Source organism: Streptopelia decaocto (genome assembly GCF_964273445.1).
Source record: "Streptopelia decaocto genome assembly, chromosome: Z".
NCBI lineage: Eukaryota > Metazoa > Chordata > Aves > Columbiformes > Columbidae > Streptopelia > Streptopelia decaocto.
Window position 1 is genome coordinate 10,591,441 of NC_138657.1, and position 23,209 is coordinate 10,614,649.

The 23,209-nt window shown below is 42.1% G+C and overlaps 1 protein-coding gene across 1 annotated transcript; it reads right to left on the minus strand.

Moving 5' to 3' along the window:
* Positions 1-734: 734 nt before the first annotated feature.
* On the minus strand, positions 735-19,456 carry HSDL2 (hydroxysteroid dehydrogenase like 2). The gene is made up of 11 exons (XM_082075891.1): positions 19,357-19,456; positions 15,642-15,805; positions 13,895-13,993; positions 13,659-13,773; positions 11,144-11,247; positions 10,133-10,231; positions 5,527-5,721; positions 4,976-5,047; positions 3,496-3,675; positions 2,835-2,963; positions 735-2,379 (listed from the first exon to the last, which is right to left on the minus strand). Exons 1-11 carry the CDS (start codon positions 19,371-19,373, stop codon positions 2,267-2,269), a joined length of 1,287 nt encoding a protein of 428 aa, XP_081932017.1. The 5' UTR covers positions 19,374-19,456; the 3' UTR covers positions 735-2,266.
* Positions 19,457-23,209: the final 3,753 nt, after the last annotated feature.

Consider the following 23,209-nt stretch of genomic DNA (forward strand, 5'->3'; position numbering starts at 1 on the left):
TACATAACTGAGGACCTGGCACCTGACCCCAGCAGGGGGGAAGGACCGAGAGACATCAGACTATAAATTCTTAATGTAATACACAGTCTCTTCCTGGAATATATACTGACACCTGTATACATACTGATACCTGTATTGATAAGTTGATTTAGGGGGAAGTGTAGCCAAAGTACCAGGAATCCATATCTTAAATAGATTGATAAGGGGAAGGGTATCGTGCGTGTCAGGATAGTCTGTAAACCCTCAAGTATCCAACCAATGGGGAACAAGGGAGGGATATTGCAGCTGGGATTTTGGGGAGATATAAGCAGGGGCTTCTTGTCCTATTAGGTATGCCTACCTTTAGGTAGAACACCCAGAGTTGCAATATCATTATAAAAATTGCTTTGCTTAGAGATCCTGCCCGAGCCTATTATATTTGCAGAATAATTATTTCTTACACTTATTACCAGAATTCAGCTGTGATGGAAGCAATAAACCTTCACAACACAGGTCATAAGCAATTTTAGATAAGCACAAGCTTTAAGAACTTGTGAACTATTGGACTGCTCAGTGAATTAGGAAATAAATCATAAATCTTGCAAGCTTTCTCAGCTTGCTTTGGAGGGTAAAATGCTCTAAATTTCAGGCAGGTCTTTTGGGGACTGTCACGTCCCACCCAGAGGTGTATGGGTGGGGGAAGTGGTGACTCAGGTTCATGCGTCCCCTTGGTTGGAAAACAGTGTACACAATACTGTAAACAAAAGGCTTTTATTTTGCAGCTTGGCCCAACTTGAAAATTATTTGGTAGCAGAAGGATTTATGTTATTTTAGGTTCAACTGGTAAACATAAAAAAGTTTGTGGCCCATGTAGGGCTGTAAATCTTGTTATTATATTACTTATGAAAAAGAAAGCAAAATAATATAAGTACAGGAAAGAGAGAGAGAGATTTCACCATCCTTACGGCTCTGCTTTTTGGATCACAGTCTTGGATCCAGTGATGTGCAGCATCCTCCCGTGTCTCGCTCAGTTCCTGCGGTGAGACTGATGGGTTGAGTGGTGCTCAGGATGGTGGGCGTGCAACACCAGTGCTTGCACAGGTGGACTCCTACAGTCGTCTGGATTGCCTGCATTTATCATCTTTGGTCTTTTGTGCAGGCATCACTGGGGGGTGATTGTGAAAGATGGAAAAGTCTAGAAGGGTCTCAGCTTTGCCATTAGTGCCATGCTGGGCATATCAGAAGACAGGAGCTACGTGCTCTCCAGCAGGTGCCCCACCTCCTGTGTCAGCCAGCCAGCCTTTGTGGCTCCTCAGCTTGTCATTGATGTGTAAATCGCAATTCACCTTATCCCGAATGTCCCATATCCTGCAGCTGGATGAACTGTTTTTGCCACAATGTTTGAGCCATTATCTTTTCAGTCTCTGACAGGGACACTGAACAAATATTTTATGAGGCGGGTGCATCTGGCTTTGCAGATGCTGTCACACAAAGTTGCAGACCACGTGTGCAGTTGTCCACTTACACAGTGGGGACGTGTGCTTTCACTAGAGAGCTTCAACCTTTACCAGCCAAAGGGAAGGAAGGCGAAGTGATGGGCTGTGGCGGCGCAGATTAACCCTTGTAATGCAACATGAAGGGGCTGTGAAGGAAGCGCCTTGTCTGTAGCAGTCAGGGACAGGGGACTCTGTGTGTGTGCCTGTCCATGCTTGTGTGTTTGTGTGTGCATGGAGGCATCTTTTCACTAAAAGAAAACTTGCCTACACTCCATGTGTCTGCGCAGCCTCAGTGCAATATAGAGTATGAGAGCTAACGCAGGTAACAAACTCAGGAAAGCAAAAAAGAATTACTGAGATGTTCATTTATCAGGGGTAATTAGGGCCCTGCTAAACTGCCCATATTGCTTCCACTTCTAAGCCAGCTCAGGAATTTCTGCATGGCACTTCTGTCACAGAAACAGATCTGCAGGGTGACATTTGCTGTCCCCACCTTTTTCATGGGACATGTGTGCAAGCAACTATGTGAGGAAAAACTCACTTCAGGTGTTCAGCATTGATCCAGAGGAGCACAAGTAAAGAAAATGCCTGCAACCTGATACATGTATTCTTGAGAAGGAATTAGTTTAATCACAAAGACCTTCTTGTCTTAAGCAGTTATTTCTTCTTTAAAAATAGCACATTTTATCCATACTTCTTATATTGCATTAGAGAAAAATTAGGACAACCATTTTAAAACAACATTGTGGTTATATCTGAAAGGCCACTGTTCTGCTAGTAAGGGTTTCCCCTCACAGTTTAGAGTTGAACTGTGTCAGCATCTTCTCAAGCTTTAGTGCTAGTGCCATGTTACCTTTAATCCTTAATTTTCCTGACATGAAGGCCATGGTGGGCTTTAGTTTACCTAAAAAGAAGAAACAGAACTATCAGAAAATGAAAAGGAACTGGACACAACCTGTGCACAGGAAAATGTAATGCCACTACAGCGAGACTTGGCAATTATATTGCTACAGAGTTCTGCTGTAAAAGCTGTGCACTTTAGGAAACACAGATTAGAGATGTGCAGAACAGAACTCCAACAGATTGACAGTATTCTTTCTGAAGCTACATTCCCTGCTAACATTTAAATACTTAGTTAAAAGAAAACACTATAAGCTTTAGTGGTTTTGCTCTTCACAGAACATGAGAGTTCAGAAAAATCTGAGAGGTTCTATCCTACACTTTCACTTAAGCCACAGAAAACTGAAAGGTCCTCCATCCCAGGACCACAAAGTGAGGAGGCTGTCTATTTGCCATCAGCAGAACGTTTTCTGGGAACCCATACCTCTGCCTGCCCTGGCAAATGGCTTTATCACTCACCTGTGAACATTTTCACAAAGTCATCACTTGACATGCTCATAAACACATCAGCTGCCACAGGAGGCTTTCCAAAACCAGCGCTCCCACCGTTGGTCTTCAGGTCAATATACCAAGTGCCTCCTTCATCACCTAAACAGACAGTGGAAAGAGGTGACAAGGCAGCAAAAAGCGCTGTGCCCTCCCTGTTCCTCCCTGCCCAACGGCCGCCGCCATGTCCATTTGGAGCAGTCACTCAATACTACATCAGACGGTGGTGCTCTGCAAGAAGCAACCACTTGCCCCATGTTCTGCGTTCAGGCCGAGCCAGCCTCTGGCAGACACCCCGCAGCACCACGTATCAGGGACATGGGCAGAAGAGCACAAAGGCAGCACTTTTCTGGCAGAGCTGGTGGCAGCTGGCGCTTTAAACAGGGCCCTGCGACCACCCCTGCCAATGGTCACACTGACCCAGTGACAAAGCCTGCCTGCAGGCTTTGCACCCGGAGCAGCAGCAAGCATCCTGCCTGCTGAAGCTGGTTCTGAGAAGGAATGTCATACAGAAGGGAACACAAGGTGGTCTGTTTTGGGATCAGCAAGGAAAGGTGAGCTTTTCTGTTTGAAAACACTAGTGCCTTTCGCTAGGAGTGTGAGCATGTGAAGGTTTTACAAGCAATGGTCTTACCAGATAATTCAAACTGAAAGACACCTTGAGTAGTTCTCACGTACTCTTCACTCATTGCCCCCTGAATAACTCTGAATGTTTCTGCAACAGGCTTGGCTGAAGTAGATCCTGTGTTAACCTTAGGTCCTTCAGGCTGGGATCCGCTTAATTTCTTCTCCTCTTTGAATTCTTGAGAAGCTCCTACATGAATGACATTGTTTTTCTCTTATAAATGCAAAACAGTTTAAAACTGCATGTAGAAATATTACACAGAGAACTCAGTTTGAAAAGACATAAGCTTCACAGTAGGGAAAATGAATATTTTCCCATTTTAGTATGAATACTGATAAAGGATGTTTTAGCACCTGGGAATCTGAACAGGTGTAGAGCACTAAAAGTAATTCTGTAATATATTTCTCTTCTTAATATGTCAAAAGAAAAATGAAAATAAAACCACAGCAAAATTCTAATTCTGACTGTTCACAGTTAATTACACTTAACTCAGCACATCATTTTCTACTGCAACCCACACACTTTTGACATCACTCACAAAAACCAGTGTCTTGAATAAATACCACTCTCACCTCAAAATACTTCTGCCTTCTCTGTCTTGCTAAGAACATTGGTATTTTCATTAATGCTTCTGCAAAGGCTTCTAAGCTCTACATCAACTCACTGCTTTAATCAAAGTTTTACTATGCTGCCATGAACACATATATTTAACAAGAAAGGACAGCAATTTACAAGGCTGATCAAGTTGAACAGCCTCTGAAAATATTGTAGAAAGTCTCACAGGTCTCTTAAATACAAAAAATAGTTAGTACTATTCTGTGAGTACCTACCAAATAACCTGCATTGTGATGCCCAGGGAACTCACACCACATGTCTCTGGCAGAACAGTCCTTGTGTGATTGCTCATACAGTATTTTCAAGGGAAAGGGACTGTTCAGACTTTGCCGCCTCTGCCCTTCTAACCCTATTTTGGCACTGTTGTGACACCTCATCAGTATTCTTAGTTGCCCTTCTACTTGACACATTACAATTCTGAAAAAGCAAAACAAGTGCTTTTCTAAAAAGGACTTCTCCATTTAATCTAAGAGATATTTAAATTGTGTAAAACATGGATGTTTTATCTAAGAAGCATTAGAGGCCATACGTTGCATTCTTTTACTGCTGCAAAATGTGCTGTTGCTCTTTATCTTTTCCAGCAATATCTACCTGTGACCTTCATGCTACCACAATTCAGATGGTTAAAAAAACATCCTTCAAAATAAGGCACTGATTTTATAACATGAAAGTCCTGCAGGAGGTAACATTCTTTCCCTAGCTTTAAATACAGAATCATTTCCATAAATCATACCCGCCAAATGAGAAAAGGGTTTTTGCCACATAGCTTGAGTGGAGTCCAAGCTCTTGAGAGGAAAGAAAAAGCAACTTGAAATACAGAAGGCATTCATTATTGTCAGAAATGATCGCCTTTAACACACAGTGCTTTCCCTACCATATCTTCCTTCTTTCACGGCTGCTGTGTCAATTGGAACATCCAAGAAGAAGTCAGGTATCAGGGGCTGACCTAAAATGGAAGAAAAATCTAACAGTAAATCCAAGTAAAGTTGGACATCACAAACAGGAATCTATTTTGTAAGAAACTACAGCAAGGTTTAGAAGTAAATAAACTATAATTTGAAGGAAAGACATAGCATGAAATAACATGTTTAGAATTTGTTTCATTTAAAATCTGACCTAGAATACTCTTGCAGTTGCAATGAAAAACATGTGAAGAACAAAAAAACTCTCACTAGCTGGTAAATAGTAATATATACATCTACAGTGCAGGTCCATTTTCTTTTCATTAAAGTATTTTTTTAAATTTAATAGGCACTTGCTGATTAGAATTTCAGTGGGCTCATATGTGCTTTCCAGGAAGTCATGTTCTGAAAGCTGAGGCAATGCAATTTTTTACAGACTAATTTAAGAGCCCCTAGAAAGAAAACTGTATTAATATTCTCCATACTTCCTTCCTGAACTTCTCATTTTAAAGATCTGTTTTACCTGGTGCAATTGCATAGACATCAAAATCCTTAACTCCTTCTTCTCTCAGCAGATCTTCATCAATAATGAAGTTTCCAGTGAAACTTTTTGGTTTTGTTAAAATGCAATATGCAGCATCTGCAAGAATGTCGGTTTTCCTGCACTGTTTTTCTACTCCAGATCCTCCCAGCATATCCATAGCAGCTGTATGTATGGCTAGAAAGTTTGGAGGATAAGAAAACAAAGCTTTAACACTGACAACATTAAATTCCTATTTCTCCGGCAAGTATACAAACTTTGTTTTGCTTTCACACTGAAGGAAATTGTAGAAAGACAAAGCTACGAAATACTACCAAGGAACAAATAATTCTCTACATGCACCAGTAAAAACCAGAAAACTATTAAAGGAACCAAAAACTGGGATGATGGGCAGGACTTTTTATAATGGTCACATTTGTCTATCCCTTTATCAATGACCCCTCCTGCCTTGGATTTCCTTCTTAACACATGAAAAACAGGACAAAAGTTTTCCTCAAAGTGAACATACAACATATCAGTCATTAAGAGGTTATTTCACTTGGTGACTATCACACTGAAAATCTTAATGCTTAATTTTAGCTTTGTAGTAACTCCCATGAGATACCAAAGTGTCTCTCATAAGTTGATGAGAAACCAAGTAGCAAAAACTCAAATAACCTGTTCAATATTCCACATATAGGCTGTGTTAGACCCAAGAATAAAATCCAGATCTCTTTTAAGTTTCTGGTTGTTTTATTAACCAATTCTAATAACTTCTGCACCGTTCCATTAGTCTTCTTTATGCTTCCCCCCCAAAGAAGCTACTGACATTGTGACAAAGGGAGGGCTAGAGATGTTGTCTCTCTGGACTTCTGTAAAGCCTTTGACATGTTCCCCCACAACATCCTTCTCTCTAAATTGGAGAAGTATGGATTTGATGGGTGGACTGTTCGGTGGATGAGAAACTGGCTGGATGGTGGCACCCAGAGAGTCATGGTCAATGGCACAATGTCTGGTTGAACACTGGTGACATGTGGTGTCCCTCAGGAGTCTGTACTGGGACCAGTACTGTTTTAAGATCTTCATCAACGGCACAGACAGTGGGATCTCAGCAAGTCTGCGGATGACACCAAGCTGAGTGGTGTGGTTGACATGCCTGAATTTGCCTTTCTTTGGTCCTCTGAAATGTGACCTGTCCTGCGAGGTTTTTTAATATTTTTTAAATAACTACCAGCAGTTCAGAGAATACTTCTGTCAAATACTCTGATGAAATTTACCAGGTTCTGTTGATGTGAATATATTCCACTATTGTGAGGATTCGTTAATCTGTTCAGTTTTCCTAGCCCATGTTTCTGCCACTTCTCTGTTAGTGTCAGCTACTGCCCTTCTGAGCACAATAAATCTATATGCACACACTGAAGCAAAAAGGTTTTCAACAGCTACTACCTCGTAGTCTAGCTGCACACTGTTTCACCTATTTCATAGAAAGTACTGCTTTTTTTCCTCTAATGCACATGAAAAGTCTTCCAGTTCAATCCCAGGACAACTTTTATTATTCACACACAGTCTTAGTGACGCCCTTTTGGTAGGCTTCCTCTTTCACTTTTGGATAAATGGAGAGCTCCTGGCATCCTATTACCAGCATACTTTCACATGTTTAGAGTCAGATTAATCTACAGATACTGGCATCCATATTAGCACTGAGGCCAATCACATTTGCATGAGATTACAGCAGATTTTTGAATTAAGAACTTTGCAACAGTATTTTAGATACCATAGGAGCCTGGAACTCTGTCTCTCTGGTGATCATACAAAATAGTTATTTTTTTCACTTTTGGAAAAGAACTTTCGAAAGAACATTTTTTGTACTGGAGAATTTGCTCATCTAATGTTTCTAACAGTCTTAAACTGAATGAGCAATAATGGAATCAGCAAATACAAAGCCCTGTCTGCACACCTTCGATTTTACAGAAAACTTAATTTATTTTTAAATTATTTTGCAGCATCTCATAGAGAGAAATATTTATTTTAAAAAGCACTTATTAGACTATACTGTTGTCATTTGTAAACTGAATCTTCCTGCATCTCTAAGCCTCATGTCCTGCAGGTTCCCGAGGAGAAGAGATATTAGCTGCACTCTATAACAAGTGCCAGCTTCTGCACTGTCATCTTCTTGTTTATTTTAGCAGGTACAAACACGTTACCAAGGACACAGTGGCACTGTAAGGCACAAAATACCACTTTTTTGGTTTGGGTTTCCCCCCAATAAGCAAGTCAGATTTTTTAGAAGCTTAATAATAGATATCTTTTAATAGCAGAACACATCTGGGAGACTGGTACTATTACTGACATTTGGAATGCTACAGCATCTGCAAACACTGGAAACAAATGATGTATTCAACTATGCAACATAAGACTAACATAATTTCTGCCTATAAAGTTAGCCATTCCTCTGAAAATCTTCTCATAGTAAGTGGGTGGACAAATTCTCCCAGGTTCCACTTTCCCTTGCCATGAAAAACAGGAGGATGAATTATACAGATGGGCGGGGGAAAACACCTACATTGCAAAATAAAGACCTAGTATAGGATGTTGGTCTCTGCAGGAAGAATTCTTTAGCTTTTAACAGTATGTTGGGAGACATAAAACCACAACAGTAGTGGATTTTTTCTCTATCGTATCCAGAATCATAGAGAAAAGGTGTTGCAGAATCAGAAAGCTGTGGACGGTGCACATAATGTGCCTATGCAGCATGTAAATATGTACAAGACACAAGTAAACTTTTAACACCTTTTGTGTGAGAAAATCAGTCAAATTAGTCATGTTGTCTGCAGCCTGATACCACTCTGTCTGAATAAGATACTCTGGATAAATTCTTTCACTGTCCCTAACTCCCATACACAATTTACATTAGATACTCAGTCAATGACCAAAAAGCACAAAATGGTAGACAAAATATCACCTCTGCTAATCGAAAAGCAAATTACTCCTATGTATAGGATTTTGAGGAGTTATAAAACCTATGTAGCAGCAGCATTTTAGGGCCAAGTCAGGTGGGATGGGCATGAGGTCTAGGGAACTACAAGCTTTAACAACCAAGTTTCATGGCTCTATTCCAGACAACAAAGATAGATCTTGGGAAATCTCCACTGAAACTTTTCTGAGGTTTCCCTGGAGCACTCAAGAAGCAATGATGTGGAAACAAGTGCACTTTTCTTCTCATTGCTTCAGAAATAAAAATATTCAACAGAGACCCAAAACCTGATACGTGAGCTTTCACTCCCCTGCCAGGAGGCCAAGCCAGACCCTGAAGTTATATGTGCAGTTGCTGTCAGTACATCAAAGATGAAGAGCTTATCCTCTTCAAAATACACACTACAGGTTTTGTGGTAACAAAATTATCATGAATAATTATCATTCAAAAAGCCAATCCCTTACCAAAATATTTCTATGGGTAAAACTCATTGTGTGAGCAGAATGATGAAGCATCCATTTACTGGGAGAATTTAGGATGTAAGCATCCAGACTAATGAAACAGGATCAGGTCTCAGGCATACTAACCAAGTGTACAACTGAGTAACACCTACAGCATTTGAACAAAGAGACTCAGCTGATTCTGTCTGAAATAATTAAGTTTTGCTCATATTCACTTTAGAAGAAGCAAATCAGAGAGCTTCCACACCAAAAGTCAAAAGGGGCCTGCAACTGTCTGGCTACAAACATTTCTTACACTGGAGCACTAAGCCCAGAAGAGGGTCTTAGTTAATATTTTTATTTCCTCTTCCTTCTTCACTCCCCCCACTAGATAAGGAAATAAACTCTGCTGTTGTAATGCTCCGTAACACAATGACTGGGCTCACAATATCATAGGGCAGGACCACCCTCTGTATTTACTGATTTTAACATCAGGATAATTTCTGCACATTGCTGTGTTTGGGGTGAAGAGACTGGTCTCTTTGGCAAACAGCTGACGACACCTCGAACAGCAGACCTGTTCCTCACAGACCCATAGACAACAAACAGAAATTAATACAATGTGGGAGTATCAGGTTGTTTTTCTTCCATAGAGCTCTTTGATTTCCTGTGAATTGCAAGCAGCTGGTTCTGTGAAGAACCATTTACTGACCCATTATGCCAAAATTTGTGGGAATGCTTCTTTGTAAAATTATTTCTGCATTTACAGAGGTATATATCCTGTCAATTCCATCTACACTCTTGCCATTCAACTAGGAAGGAATTCTAAATAGTACTACATACGCAGACATTTAGTACCCACCAATGAAAGCATGCCAATACTTTTGTGATTCTGTCCATACCAAAACTGCAGGTGCATGAGGACAAGCCAAACATTACAGAGATGCTTCAGCCAACTGAAAGAGCTTCAAACCAACTGAAGATGAGTTTGGATCAAAGTGACAATGTTCTAGTGAGAACTAGGAATGAAAACCAGCATCCATGCAAGATGAACGAAGAATAAGCAAAATAACAGCTCGGTATCCTTAATCAATTCCAAAGAAGTTTGAAGTATAACCAAAGTCAAATAAAACAAGTTGTGGAAGACAAAATAGAGAAAGTCACTATTTTAGTACCATTAAAAAAAAAAAATCACCTGTTTTAGGCCATAAAGCATTGACAGCAACTTCTCCTTTAAATTCTTCTGCCATTCCCAAGACACACATGGACATCCCATATTTAGAAATGGTATAAGCTAAGACAAGAAGTACAAAAAATATAAAGTTAATGCTCTATCAACAGGACTTCAATTATGAAGGAAAGAAAAAGCAAATTATTTGTTCATAAGGAGAATTAAGGGGGACATCTTCCTAGAGTTAAAATCTCCTTCTTCCCACCACCTCCAGCAGATACAAACTGTAGTCTGCTATCTTTTCACTACAAATAAAATGAAAGCTACGCATGTTTTGACAAAAGCAAGGACTGAATCCTAGCCATATGGTGGGTTTGTTGCACTTTTCATACACAGCACATTTTTTTCAAGAGGCCTAAGGTGTACTAGCTGCTAACAATCGAACTAGTATTCTATACAAAACAAAAAGGGGAAGACAAATAATAAAGCAATTTCTAAATCCTTGTCATTTAACTATTCTAAGATAAACTTCTTGAGACTTGCTGGAGGAGTTTAACACAACAAGTGTCTGAAATTGAAAGGTTTTTTTACAGTTTTAAAATGAGCAACACTAACCTCAAGACAAAATGAGGTCCTTTTCCCACCTCAAAATTAATTTCCATTTTAAAAGATAACATTAAACTCTATTAAATCAAATGTGAAGTTGAACTGGTAAGAAAATAGATTCTGGGTTTCAATCTCTATTTGGAACAGAAAATATTTTGTAGTCTTAAGAAGTCTGATGAAAAAGCACACACATTGAAAACATTCTTGAAAGTATAGAGGATGTGTTAGGCCATGAAACTTGCACCATGTTTTCACACAAAACAATTTATTTTAGGTTTGGTATAAAACACTTCGGGAACCATTAGTGCCAGTCTGTACAGAGTGCTAAGGATTTATGATCTAGCATTCTGGGCTGGAATTCCTGCACATTTCACCAGGTATTTACGTGGTTCTTGAAAAATAAAAACAAAGGCACTGAATGCTACTCACCACAATGATTTTTGAACCACAGGGGATTCAGATTCAAAGGTGGGCTGAGGTTCAGGATATGGGGGTTCCTACTCTTCTTCAAGTAGGGAAGGCATGTTTTAGACCTGAAAGATATTCAGACAAGTTAGTCATCTCTTATTTTATGGAACACAGGAAAATCCATACTAGCAGACCAGTATTTTCATTTACATGAAAGCCCAACACTAAGCTGAGAACCTGTTCTTGTATCAGTTACTTAACTGATATAAAGAAAAACAAAAAAAATCTGTCCTAGCTCATTTATCTCAAGTCTAGTATTCATTCCTGCTACACTGGACCACATTGTCCAAATAGTGCAGAAGCATCTCCTAAAGCCGATCTTCCAGATGCTCAGAAGCCATAATCTCATTGCAATAGTTCTGGTAAGTGCAACAAAACAACCTGTGGCAACAAGCAAAATTAACAGTTCAAAGCATCATTTAGTCATAAATGCTTTGCCTTCTGATCACATACCTATTTCTTCTTTAAAGTCATGCTGAAGAAATATATTGAATAGTGAAAGGCTATTACAAATATTCCAAGCAAAACTAAAAACCTACTCTCTGCTGATTGGAAAACTCACTATTTCATTCAGCTTAGAAATTACACATATCTGTAAATCATAACTTTAAAGAAGCTATCATTTAACTTCACTTTTAGCAGTAGGGTGTATGCTTACTTTTGATCTCTACTGAATAATTTTTAATCAAGCTTCATAGTGAGAATGGCACCGCAGTGGACTACACTACTGACCTACTATTCACACATTTCAACAGAACCCACGCATACTGTCAGCCACAGACCAGACACCTTCAAATGCAAAATCATTAAAGTAGTAAAGTTAATAATTTACCACCTGCTTAAATGTTCTGTGGTCTCAAATCTTTTCAGTGCGAGTGTGTGAGGTTCACTAACAGACAGATGTCTCAATTCCTTAATGCACAGGAACCAAGAATGCATCAACAGGTATACTGTGTGAGACGGGACATCCTCCCTACCTCCTCCACACAGACAAAAAATCCACACAATTTTTTTTTTGGCCTATTATAGCTTTCTCAATATTAAATTGCAAACAGACCTCTACAAATTACAAACAGAAGCAAAATACAAAGCAAGGGGAAGAAAAGGCTGAGATGCTTGACTAGGTCTTCCCAACTAACAGCTATAAAAGCAGTAGTAATTTGTAACTTCTCTCGAGAGGCATTAGTCTTTCGTATACTCTTCCACCTGCAGCAACACAGAACCTGTTTTTTAATCTTTTCCAGGCAGAGTAGCACCCAAAGGAAAGATACTTTAAGAACACTCCATTAATACGGAATTGCTAGAGGTACCATCAAGAAAGTGACTGTCCCTGTTGGGTGGTGAGGGATAAACAGAGCTTACCACTAGCAATACAGTGGAATCCACTGCAAGATACATCCACAAAGTGTTTTCTGGAATGCCAGTTTTGCTTTCTGCACACAGAACCATTTACACTTAGAGCCTTTCAAATGCAGACATCACAGGGTGGAAGCACAGAAATCCCACTCTGCAAATAGAGGTTTTCATTCTTCCACCCTTTCACTCTCCATGCCATCTACATGCTGCACACGTGTCTCTCTGATTCAGAAAGCTGCTATTCAACCGTGTTTTTAAACTATCATAATGGCAAATCCCTTCACTGATTCTTAGCAAAAGAACATTAAGGAATATAATCGTGATATCCGATAATCAGATTCATCTGCACAAAGGAGAATGACAGACACTGTTATAGATAAAACTTGATACAAAAGCTCCTGATCACATCCAGCAACAACTGAATTAGAGAATCTGCATCGCTTTAAGGGCTTTTTTTAAAAAACACAATGCTGTCAAAATCAAAGTTTTCATTTTGGAACAGAGGAACTTTAAATTGCATCCTAAAAATCTAAGGATGAGCCCGCCTACTGAAACCATGTCCAAAAAATAAGCAAAACAAGGACCACAGAAATTGTTAAATCAAATCTTGGCATAGTAATTTCAATAAATGACAGAACTGATTAGCTGAAAGCAGGTGGATAACACTTTAGATCATTAAGTTACATCTAAGATTAATTTATATAATGTCTCTAAAGATGAGAAAGAAGCTTATGAGAAGGAAGCTGACAAAAAAGATGCTGCATTTGATGTATGAAAAGAGTTAAATCATTTTGCCTGAAAGAGCAGGCAGCATTTAACCAAGCTAACCTGGAGCTCCATTTGAAATAAATGAGTTTCTGCTTCCTACCTGCATGGAGGAGCTTGTGAACACTTACTGACTACAGTAATAAGGTTCTTGTTTTCTCCAACTTGCAATAAATTCTTGCAAATATTAATTCCAAATCAGCTGGCAACTAACTGAGCAATTTCCTGTAAGCACATGTAGAACACTTGCACTCCAGGTCCAGGGCAGCAAGTCAGCTAAACAATTTCTCAGAAAAACTGAGATAACATCATACCTTTTGTTACAATTACTTTGCTTCCCTCTCTCAGCACTTACGTAAGGTAGGTTCCTCGCACATTGACCTCCATCATAAGATTGACTTTCTTCGTTTCTGTTTCCAAAGTGCCAGTCAAAGAGATGGCGCTTGCATTGTTCACCAAAATATCAATTCCTGGTTTCAAAATAAGCCATTTCACATTAGCATTTAAAGACAAAAAGCACAAGTAAGGCAGGCTGTTGTCTTTTTGTTCGAACAATCTGCCTGTTACTGTCTCCTCCACACCGTAGCCTACCTCCAAATGTCTTCACAGCTTTCTCCACAGCATTAATGATTTGCTCTTCTTCCCTCACATTAACAACACAAGGCAAAGCCTTTCCTCCAGCCGCTTCAACTGCAGAATTAGAAAATTAAACATTTAAAAATTCGCTCTCAAATGGAACAAATAGCATAAACCTCCTGAGATCTCTCAGTCAATGATATGCTTCTAGAAGGCATTGAAAAGTGCACTTTTAAAATGTGACCGTTTTACATGTTGTATAAAGAACAGGGAAACGAAACCCAAAACTTAACATTGAGAATGTGTATAGTACTGTGGAATAATGATTGAGGGGGCAAATTATTGAAACTGATTACCAAAGGTACACTTATTGAGAATAAAGGAATCTGCTCTGCACAGTTCCCACCCCCCCACCAGCCTGGCCTATGTTCTTGGATGTCAGTATATGGGGGGAGCCCAGTGTGCTGGTACCAAGGAGAACGGAGCGTGGAACGGTGTGGAGATACCGTGACCAGTCTCTGTGTACATGGCAGGTACAGGAACCAGATGGTACTGTGCACATAGTTGCTGTCAGATAAGAGTGAAATATTCCAGTCCATCCAAAATGCTCATTGCTGAGCTAGCAGGTGTGACAAAATTTGTTCTGTGGATGAACTTTCATCATTATAATCTCATTATAACACCAAAACACACCTCCATCCCAAAAGCTACCTGCCTCCACCATGCCTCTATTCTCTCTCAAGCATGCTCTCTGAATATACCTTTTAAAACCACAAGAACTATACACCAATCAATAACAAAGGTATGTATGACTAGAGTCACTCAAGCTCCACCTAAATGTAGAAAATAGTATAAAACATCCTAACAATAGGGAAAAGTTAGGGAAGACACCATCACTGAGAAGTCAAGGAGTCAGAATCACAGACTTCTGGGATCAGTTGATGGGCTGAATCTATCTTTCTTCTTTTTTAGCTTTTGGCTAAGATTCGTACACCTGGTTATACCATTTCCCCAGGAAACTTATGATTACAAGCTTGAATTCTATTAGTAGTGATATATAGTCATCTTAAAATATACATCTATTTGGTACCAAAGTGTATTTTTGCAAATAAAGTGTATTTCTGCAGACAGTGTATTTTATCAATAGCAATCTAAAAGAACTTGTACCCGTTGCTTTAATAAACCTCATTATCAGTGGATCTAGTAGTGAGAATCTCTCATTGGATGCACTCAGAATTACAGTATGTATTATACTATTAGTGAATTTGTGCGAGCGCGTAAATTCGATGACCATGACCTGATCCTGCACTATTGATGAATCTGTAATCATGTGAATTCAATTTAACACCGGACTGCCTGTTGAGCACGATCAGATCTATAGTGCTACTTGAGGTCACTTTGGTTTAATGGGCATCCCTCAGAAGCTAAGCTCAGCTGCCCCCAGCCCCCAGTAATATACTGAGGACAAGCTGGAACACAAGGGGGTTTCATTTCTGCCAAGTTAACCCTTTTAACGCAATAATTGCACACATACATCTCAATTACTGTAGCATTTTCACATCTATACACATATCTCTTAATTGCAGTAATATTTTGATACCTCCCAGCATTCCTGGGAGGCAAGAGAAGCACTAAGCTTATTTTATTAGAAGTGAATTGGAGCTAAGAGAGTCTATGCAGTTTTCCACTCGGGTGTAACAATTAAGGCAGGGCATAAACCTAGCCTAGCACTTGAAGGCCACCCTTATTTATTCCAACTTACTCTCTGCTGCAGCAGTGTAGATAGTCCCTTGGAGCGTACGATGGGGCTCGGCTGTCTTGGCAGCTATCACAACGTTCGCACCATCCTTGGCAGCTTTCAAAGCAATGGCTTTGCCAATGCCCCGGCTTGCGCCTGTGATGAAGAGGGTGCATCCTGCTAGTTTCCTAAAGGTTGAAGGTAAAGGGGGAGAACAAAGCAAAACCTGTACGTCATTGACTTTCAGCATTCTTGAAATACAAAAGTAACCAGAGCAGTCTTCCAACCAGATGAATGGCTTTAAGATTTTACTAAACAGCCCCTAAACACAAAAGAAACAGCTACAGCTACAATCAAGTACAGCGCTGCTAAAGGTAAGACCACTCTCCAAGTTTGCAAATACTATAAAGCAAGAAGGTTACACAGGTCACCCAATTACAATTCTCACTTCTCATAAAATGATCCAACACACTGCTTACAACAGAGCTGCTACGTTCCCTAACAACAGAAAAGGAGTAAGTTGTAGAAATGAAATCCCAGTTTCTAATGAGACGACAAACCTACACAGCTCTAATTTAATAGTCACAGCCCTCTAAACAAAAACAATTGCTGTCTCAAAGGGCTATACAGTTCAAGTCCCAAATGACAATGCCAGCACAGGCTGCCACATGGGACAAACACTTGATTTTCAGAAATGGCAATTACTTCTCTTAAAGCTTTTACACTAAACCGTTTCCCAGTAACCAATGGGTTAATTAATCCACTAATTAATCCAATGGGTGCCCCCAAAAATGGGTTGCACTTCTCTTTAAGAAATCTAAATATCATTCTGCAGTAAGCAAACCCCTAAATTACAACCCCATGACAGAAGTGGAAGACAGAAGCAGAGTGCTCAGTTCATATTTGACTAGTAATTAATAAATGTATTGTAACTAAGAAACTAATGAATTATAACTAACCTTATCGATTCTTAGTATAGATGTATTGTATGTTAAAAATTTCAAAAAACTGCAATTAATATGCAATAATAGTGTGAATATAAGCAACACAAGAGCATCCAGTCATTGGACCACTTATGGAGGATGATTCCCAGTGTTCCTCAGTGCTGATAAAGTAAAGAATGTCGCTTAACAGTATAATTGACTCTGCTGTTAAGTTTATTTCTTTGTTTCAGTGGTAACTTACTAAGCCATACTCTGCCCAGAGACCAGTAAAAAGTGGTGTACCACCTCTACTCCTGGACCAGTCCTGTTTGACAACTTTGTCAGCAACAGGGAGGAGATGACAAAATGCCCTGGGGATGGACAATTGGTTCACAAGCTTGAGTACAGAGCTGCTATCCAGAGAGTACCCCACAGGCTAGGTGAATGTTAACAGGAGCCTTGTGAAATTCAAGGACAGATGCACAGTCCTGCACCTGAGAAGAAAGAGTCCCTGCAATGACGCAAGCGGGGGAACGAATGGCCAGGGAGTGCTCTCCTGAAAAGGCTTTGGGGCACTTGGCAGAGAGCAAGCTGAGCATGAGTGAGCAGTGTGCCTGGAACGAGGTCAGCAGCATCCTGGGATGTAGGAACACCATAACCAGAAGATCAAATGAAGGGATTATGCCCATCTATTCGGCACTCACAAGATCACACATACATCCTGTGATGAGTTTTGAGTCCCTCAATACAAGGTATGTTTTAAGAAATGGGAGACACGGATGGCTGAAGGTTCAACGCTTGTGTGAGAGAGACAGCTCAGCCTGGAGAACAGCTTTGGGGGGACCTAGCACCAGCCCACCAGTACGTATGTGGTGATTGATGGGATGCTGTGGTGCAGCACAGGAAGATGTGAGACAACCGGCCTTTTCAAGCTGGATGAAGAGAGGTTCAAACTGGAGAAGTTCAGACTGTCCTCCTAATGATGAGAGTCAGGAAACAGAGCAGGGGACTGAGCTGTTTGCAGCCTTGCAGGTTTTCAAGCCCTGAAAGGACAAATCCCTGAACAACCCTGTCTGATCTCTCAACTGACGTGGCTTTCAGCAAGGGGTTGGACTGGAGACCTCTCAAAGTGCCTTCCAACCTGAAGTATCCAATGATTCAATGTGGAAGAGTCCGGCTGCAGATTCAGTTCCCTTCTCCAAATTATTTTTCTATTCAGAATGTCAGGGAACATATTCTATTCATTCCAGTTATGCTCTCTCTATTCTCCTCTAACCCTTCCTATACTGGCCATAATCCTCAAGTCTTCTTTTTTTTTCTCAGCACAACTCCATAACCACCCTACATAAACCTCCTTTTTTTCCCTAGGTTTACAATCACCACTGATTATATTAATTCTCTGGAGTTCCCTTCCTTCAGTTCTAGCTCCACAATCTCCAATTCTGTCCCTATAGCCCACAGAAATAGTGTTCATCAAAATTAGCAAACCCCTGCTAACAGGAAAAATTAATTTTTACTTCATCCCCTCTGAAACACTGAGCTGACTTGATTTTTTTTTTTTTTAAATTATTGCTTCTTCCTTAATTTTACTTCTAAACATGTGTCACTCAAGAAATTTCATTTATCCTCTGCAAGTTGGTGTGACAGCATCCACAAAGCCAGATGCACCAACCTTGTGAAATATTTACTCAGTGTCCCCAAAACAACTGCCTAGAATTTAGAGCATTTCACTCTCCAAAGAAAGCTGAGAAGATTAGGATTTATTTCTTAATTCACTGAGCAGTCCAATAGTTCACAAGTTCTTAAAGCATGTGCTTATCTAAAATTGTTTATGACCTGTATTGTGAGCGTTGCATCTTTATTGCTTCTGTTGCAGCTGAATTCTGGTAATAAGACAAAAACATGTCAAATTCACCTCTGTGCCCTGTGGCTTCACATATCTTGAAAGAAAATGAAGATAGGTTCCTTTCTGACCAGGCATGATTGCTAATACAGAAACCTGCAGGCCACATCAGGGACACTTTTAGCAACTTGCTTCCACATACATTAGGAATGTAATTAATAATCCTGTTTATAACATAGAGGTACAAATAACACCAACTAATCTTCTCAGCTGTCAGCAGTACTGGCTCATAGAAAATGCTGAAAATGCCTCTAAACCAAGATCTTATAGAGGAAGAAAATCTGACTGCCGGGTAAGAAGGTACTGGAATAAGAGAGAGAAAAATTAATATATATGAAATTACAGACACACTACCCAGCTTGGACCAAAGTCCTCCAACAACCACTTCCATTGCGAAAGGCTCCACACAAACCTACGATCCTCACGGAGATCCCCGGCAGTTCTGCAAGTCCCCACCTGCCCCCTTATCTCCTGGACTGTGCTGTTGAGAAACTCCTCGGCCCGCGCCTCTGGTGCAGCCCAGGCAGCGCAGACACAGGCCGAGGGGCGGGCAGGGGAGGCCGGCGCGACGCGGGGGACGGCCGGGGCCCCTCACCCCGGCCGGGCCGCGGGGACGGGGCTGCAGGGCCTGCCCGGAGCAGCCCACCACGGCAGGAGCGCTCGTATCCTGCGGGATATAGTCCATTTACAGACGCCTGCAAGCGCTGACCTGCGCGACCCGTCTGGAGCGCCCAGCACACCACCCCAGCCGGGCCCCGGCCGCAGCTCCCCGCCCCGACAAGCCTCCCGCGCCTGAAAAGCTTTTACCTCAGCCTCGGCCCCGCGGCTCTGCCGCCGCCGCCTGAGGAGGGGAGAGGGGGTGTCTGGGTGGGCGGGGGGCGCGGAAGGAGAAGGGACACCTAGGGCGGCTTACCCGGTGTTGGGCAGCATGGCGGCGCGGGGACGGGCCGCCCTGGGGCGGGGAGGGGGCTGGGAGCGCCGCCCCGCTCAGCGCCGCCCCGCTCAGCGCCGCCCCGCTCAGCGCCGCCCCGGGGAGCACCGCCCCGCTCAGCGCCGCCCCGCTCAGCGCCGCCCCGCTCAGCGCCGCCCCGCTCAGCGCCGCCCCGCTCAGCGCCGCCCCGGGGAGCACCGCCCCGGGGAGCACCGCCCCGCTCAGCACCGCCCCGCTCAGCACCGCCCCGGGGAGCACCGCCCCGCTCAGCGCCGCCCCGCTCAGCGCCGCCCCGCTCAGCACCGCCCCGCTCAGCACCGCCCCGCTCAGCACCGCCCCGGGGAGCGCCGCCCCGCTCAGCGCCGCCCCGCCCCGCTCCGCGCAGCCGCCGCGGCACTGAGGGGCGGAGCGGCCGGGCGAGGGTGACGGGGCGTGGCGGGTCCCGCGGATCTTCCCGCTCCCCTGGGTGTGTGTGACCATGAGCCAGCAGTTTGCCCAGGTGGCCAAAAAGGCTAAGACCATCCTGGCTTGTATCAGGAATAGCGTGGCCAGCAGGAATAGAGAAGTGACTGTGCCACTGTACTCGGTGCTGGTGAGGTCCTACCTTGAATCCTGTGTTCAGTTTTGGGTCCCTCGTCATAAGAAGGACATTAAGGTACTAGAGAGAGTGCACTGGAGGCAACGAAGCTGGTGAGGGGTCTGGAGCTCAAGTCTGATGAGGAGCAGCTGAGGGAACTGGGGCTGTTCAGCCTGGAGAAAAGGGGGCTGAGGGGAGACCTTATCGCTGTCTGCAACTGCCTGAAAGGAGGTTGTGGCATGGAGGGGGTTGGTCTCTTCTCCCAAGTAGCAACTGATAGGACAAGAGGAAATGGCCTCAACCTGTGCCAGGGGAGGTTCAGATTGGATATTGGGGAAAAAAAAATTCCTGGAAAGGGTTGTCAGGCATTGGAACAGGCTGCCCAGGGCAGTGGTGGAGTCACCATCCCTGGAGGTGTTTAAAAGGTGTTTAAATGAGGTTCTTCGGGACATGGTTTAGTGCTAGAGTTAGGTTATGGTTAGACTCTATGATTCTGGTGTCTCTTCCAACCAAAATGATTCTATGACTCTATCTCCCACCTCCCCAGTTCATCAAAATGCCTGTGGCAGGATTGTCTGTCTTCCGCTTGCCCAACTGTATCTGTCCCCTCCTTCACCTCCTCTTGTCCCTCTCTTATTTCACAGTAACTATGAGGCTGGCCCTTGCACCTAAATCCTGCAGCACCACGTAACTCATCCCACATCATCTCCTCCTCCTCCTCTGATGCCTGATGAAGGCTCTGGCCTCCTCCTGCCCTTGCCATGCTGCCTGCCTGTGGCTACCAGCTGGCAGGTCTCTCAGCAGCTCTGAGAGACTCTGGCTTGTCTTTTCTCCCTTAAGCTTCCATCCAGAGATCCTGGGCAACATCCTGAGGGATTAAGGTTTCACACTGAGTCAGTGCCAGAAGGGGAAGTCACCCAGTGGGACCAAACCCACTGTAAGAACTGAGGCGGACGGTTTTACTGACTTAAACAGAAATCAAATTAAGCTGTAAGCAGATGCACTGGCCCTTTTGTGTTGACTTAAAGCTAATGTTTTACTGTCACTGCAGTTCACATTGTCACATAGTTGTGGGCTCCTGTAGGAACAATGCATGGAGCAAGCCAAAAGGCCTTTCTGTTTCAAAAACTACTTTAACTTTGCAGGGTCAGGTTTTTTGCCTTTTAATTTATGCAACCACTGCTGTAGCATTGCAGCAACGCCTCCCTGGCTGCCACTGCTCCACTTGCCATTGGGAACTGCTGTCTCTGCTAGTTCCCTGCTCTGACAACTGCTTGTAATTTCCCAGCCTTCAGCCACAGGTGACCTGGGTTCACCTGAGGAAGGTGATGTGAAAAACACAGCCTAGTGAGCGATGTCAGCTGGGCCCCAAGTGTCCTCAAGACAGTGAGAAGATCTTTCAGGCCAGCGATCAGCTCTGAAAACACTATGTCTGCTCCAGCTGACAATCCTCACAAACTTGCTTATGCCCTTCCAGTCTCTGTGTCGCTGTCCCTGCCCTGTGTATTTGAGGGCTGTGTTTCTTAGAGTCCCCACAAGCTTCCCCTGCCTCATTCCATTAACTCATGGGAAAAAATTCTTCACTGTCTTTCTTGCACTGTTTAGGAATGCATCTTTGTGGAATGGTAAGTTTTGGCTGTATTTTGGACACAGTTGCTCCCACAGAAATCTCTCTCTCATCTTATCATTGAACCAGCTGTCTTTGGAGCGCACTTGTTTTCAGGAAAAGAGGAAGGACTTCAATTACTTAATTTTTTTCCAAGTAAGAGTTGTGTGTTTTGTTTTGTTTTGTTTTCTCATGGCGTAAACTTATATGGGCTAATTTAATTGGAAATATTTCTACATTACACTGACCACAGCGAGTGTCTAGTACAGGCTTCCAGCTACTCTGGAGGATGTGGAAGCGTATTCAATCCCCTCAGCACTACAACAGCCAGTCCAGAGCTGGTACACATGCTTTTCAGTGAGCCACACCAGCCGCTCCACCGTGGTTCCCTCGGGGACTGATCAGCAGCAGGTAATGAAGAGATCAAGTGGCTGTCACAACTCTTGTTAGTTCAGTCTTGGGACTTTTAATTGAATTACCAAAGATTGCAGGGATTTTTTTAGAACTGGAATTTTCAAAAGGCAATACACTTTTCCCATCAGTGTTATAAACAGCCAAGCAGCTACCTCTGGAGCATCTTCTGTGGAACAGCTATTTCTATAGCCAGCATTATTTGCTAGCATCACCTAACACACATAGTCTGTTTAACACAGCAAGATTGCATTTTCAGCTCATAATGACTAAAACGTTAAAGACCTGTACTGTGTATTGTAAAGTTTTACATCTGTTACCAAAAGGGGAAAAAACAAGGCAGTTTCATGAGTAAGTTACAGTCAGTTATCTACTAGCACATTTAATTTATCATCAAAGAGTTTATCGGGATTTTAGTATTTCTTTTTAGGTTTCCTCTTGGTCAGTGATACAAGTACATGCAGGAGACTAGTTACCATGTCAAGCATTTGCATATTTTCTGACTGTTTTACCTTAGAGAAACTCCTAAAATGAAGGTCCTATTTAATAATAATTACCTTTAAAAAAAAAAAAAGAAAAAAAGAGAAGATATCTTGCTCTGATGATGATTCATATAACTAATATAACTAATACATTTTCCTTTGCTTGTGGCACTGTATTTTTTTCACATCTTGCACCAGCATTTGTGAACCATGGGGGCTCTTAAGATCCTCCATTCTCTCTCTTTTGCCTGTATACCATACTCCAACATTTTCCGCAAAAGCCCAGGGTATTTGAATATCCTTGACTGATAGCAGAGGAAGGAAAAATGTGACAGCTTAAGTATGTTTTAAGCTCTGTTATATGAGGAGCATCCTTTACACTCATCAGCTCTCCTTTTATAGTTCGGCTGTTCTTTTGGAAATGTTAATTGTTAGCATGCTGTTAGGGATACTTCATGCAATTAGATTTGCTGGAAAATGTAATGACTGTCAGTTTCTTTGGAGCAGAAGGAAGAGTGCTGTATTATGTGTTTTTATAATGTCTAATACAACAGAGCATTCTTAAAATGCAGATAATAAATACCACAGACCAGATTAATGGAAAGACAGCTCTAATACATATTTCTACAAACACTTTAGGTTAAACTGGCTTACTGAAGCTGAATTTTATGTGCTTTCTCAAATAAGATCAGCCACCCTTCCTCAATGAAAAACCTTCGCTTAATTTAGCTTCAGGTTTGGATTTTAAAAATAAATATT

What these genes read in the sequence shown, in the direction of transcription:
- HSDL2 (XM_082075891.1), bottom strand. An exon ending in AGCTGTGAAGACATTTGGAG is followed by an intron (nt 13,774 to 13,894) that starts GTAGGCTACGGT and finishes TTTTGAAACCAG; the next exon opens with GAATTGATATTTTGGTGAAC. An exon ending in GTGGTTCAAAAATCATTGTG is followed by an intron (nt 10,232 to 11,143) that starts GTGAGTAGCATT and finishes TTCTTGTCTTAG; the next exon opens with CTTATACCATTTCTAAATAT.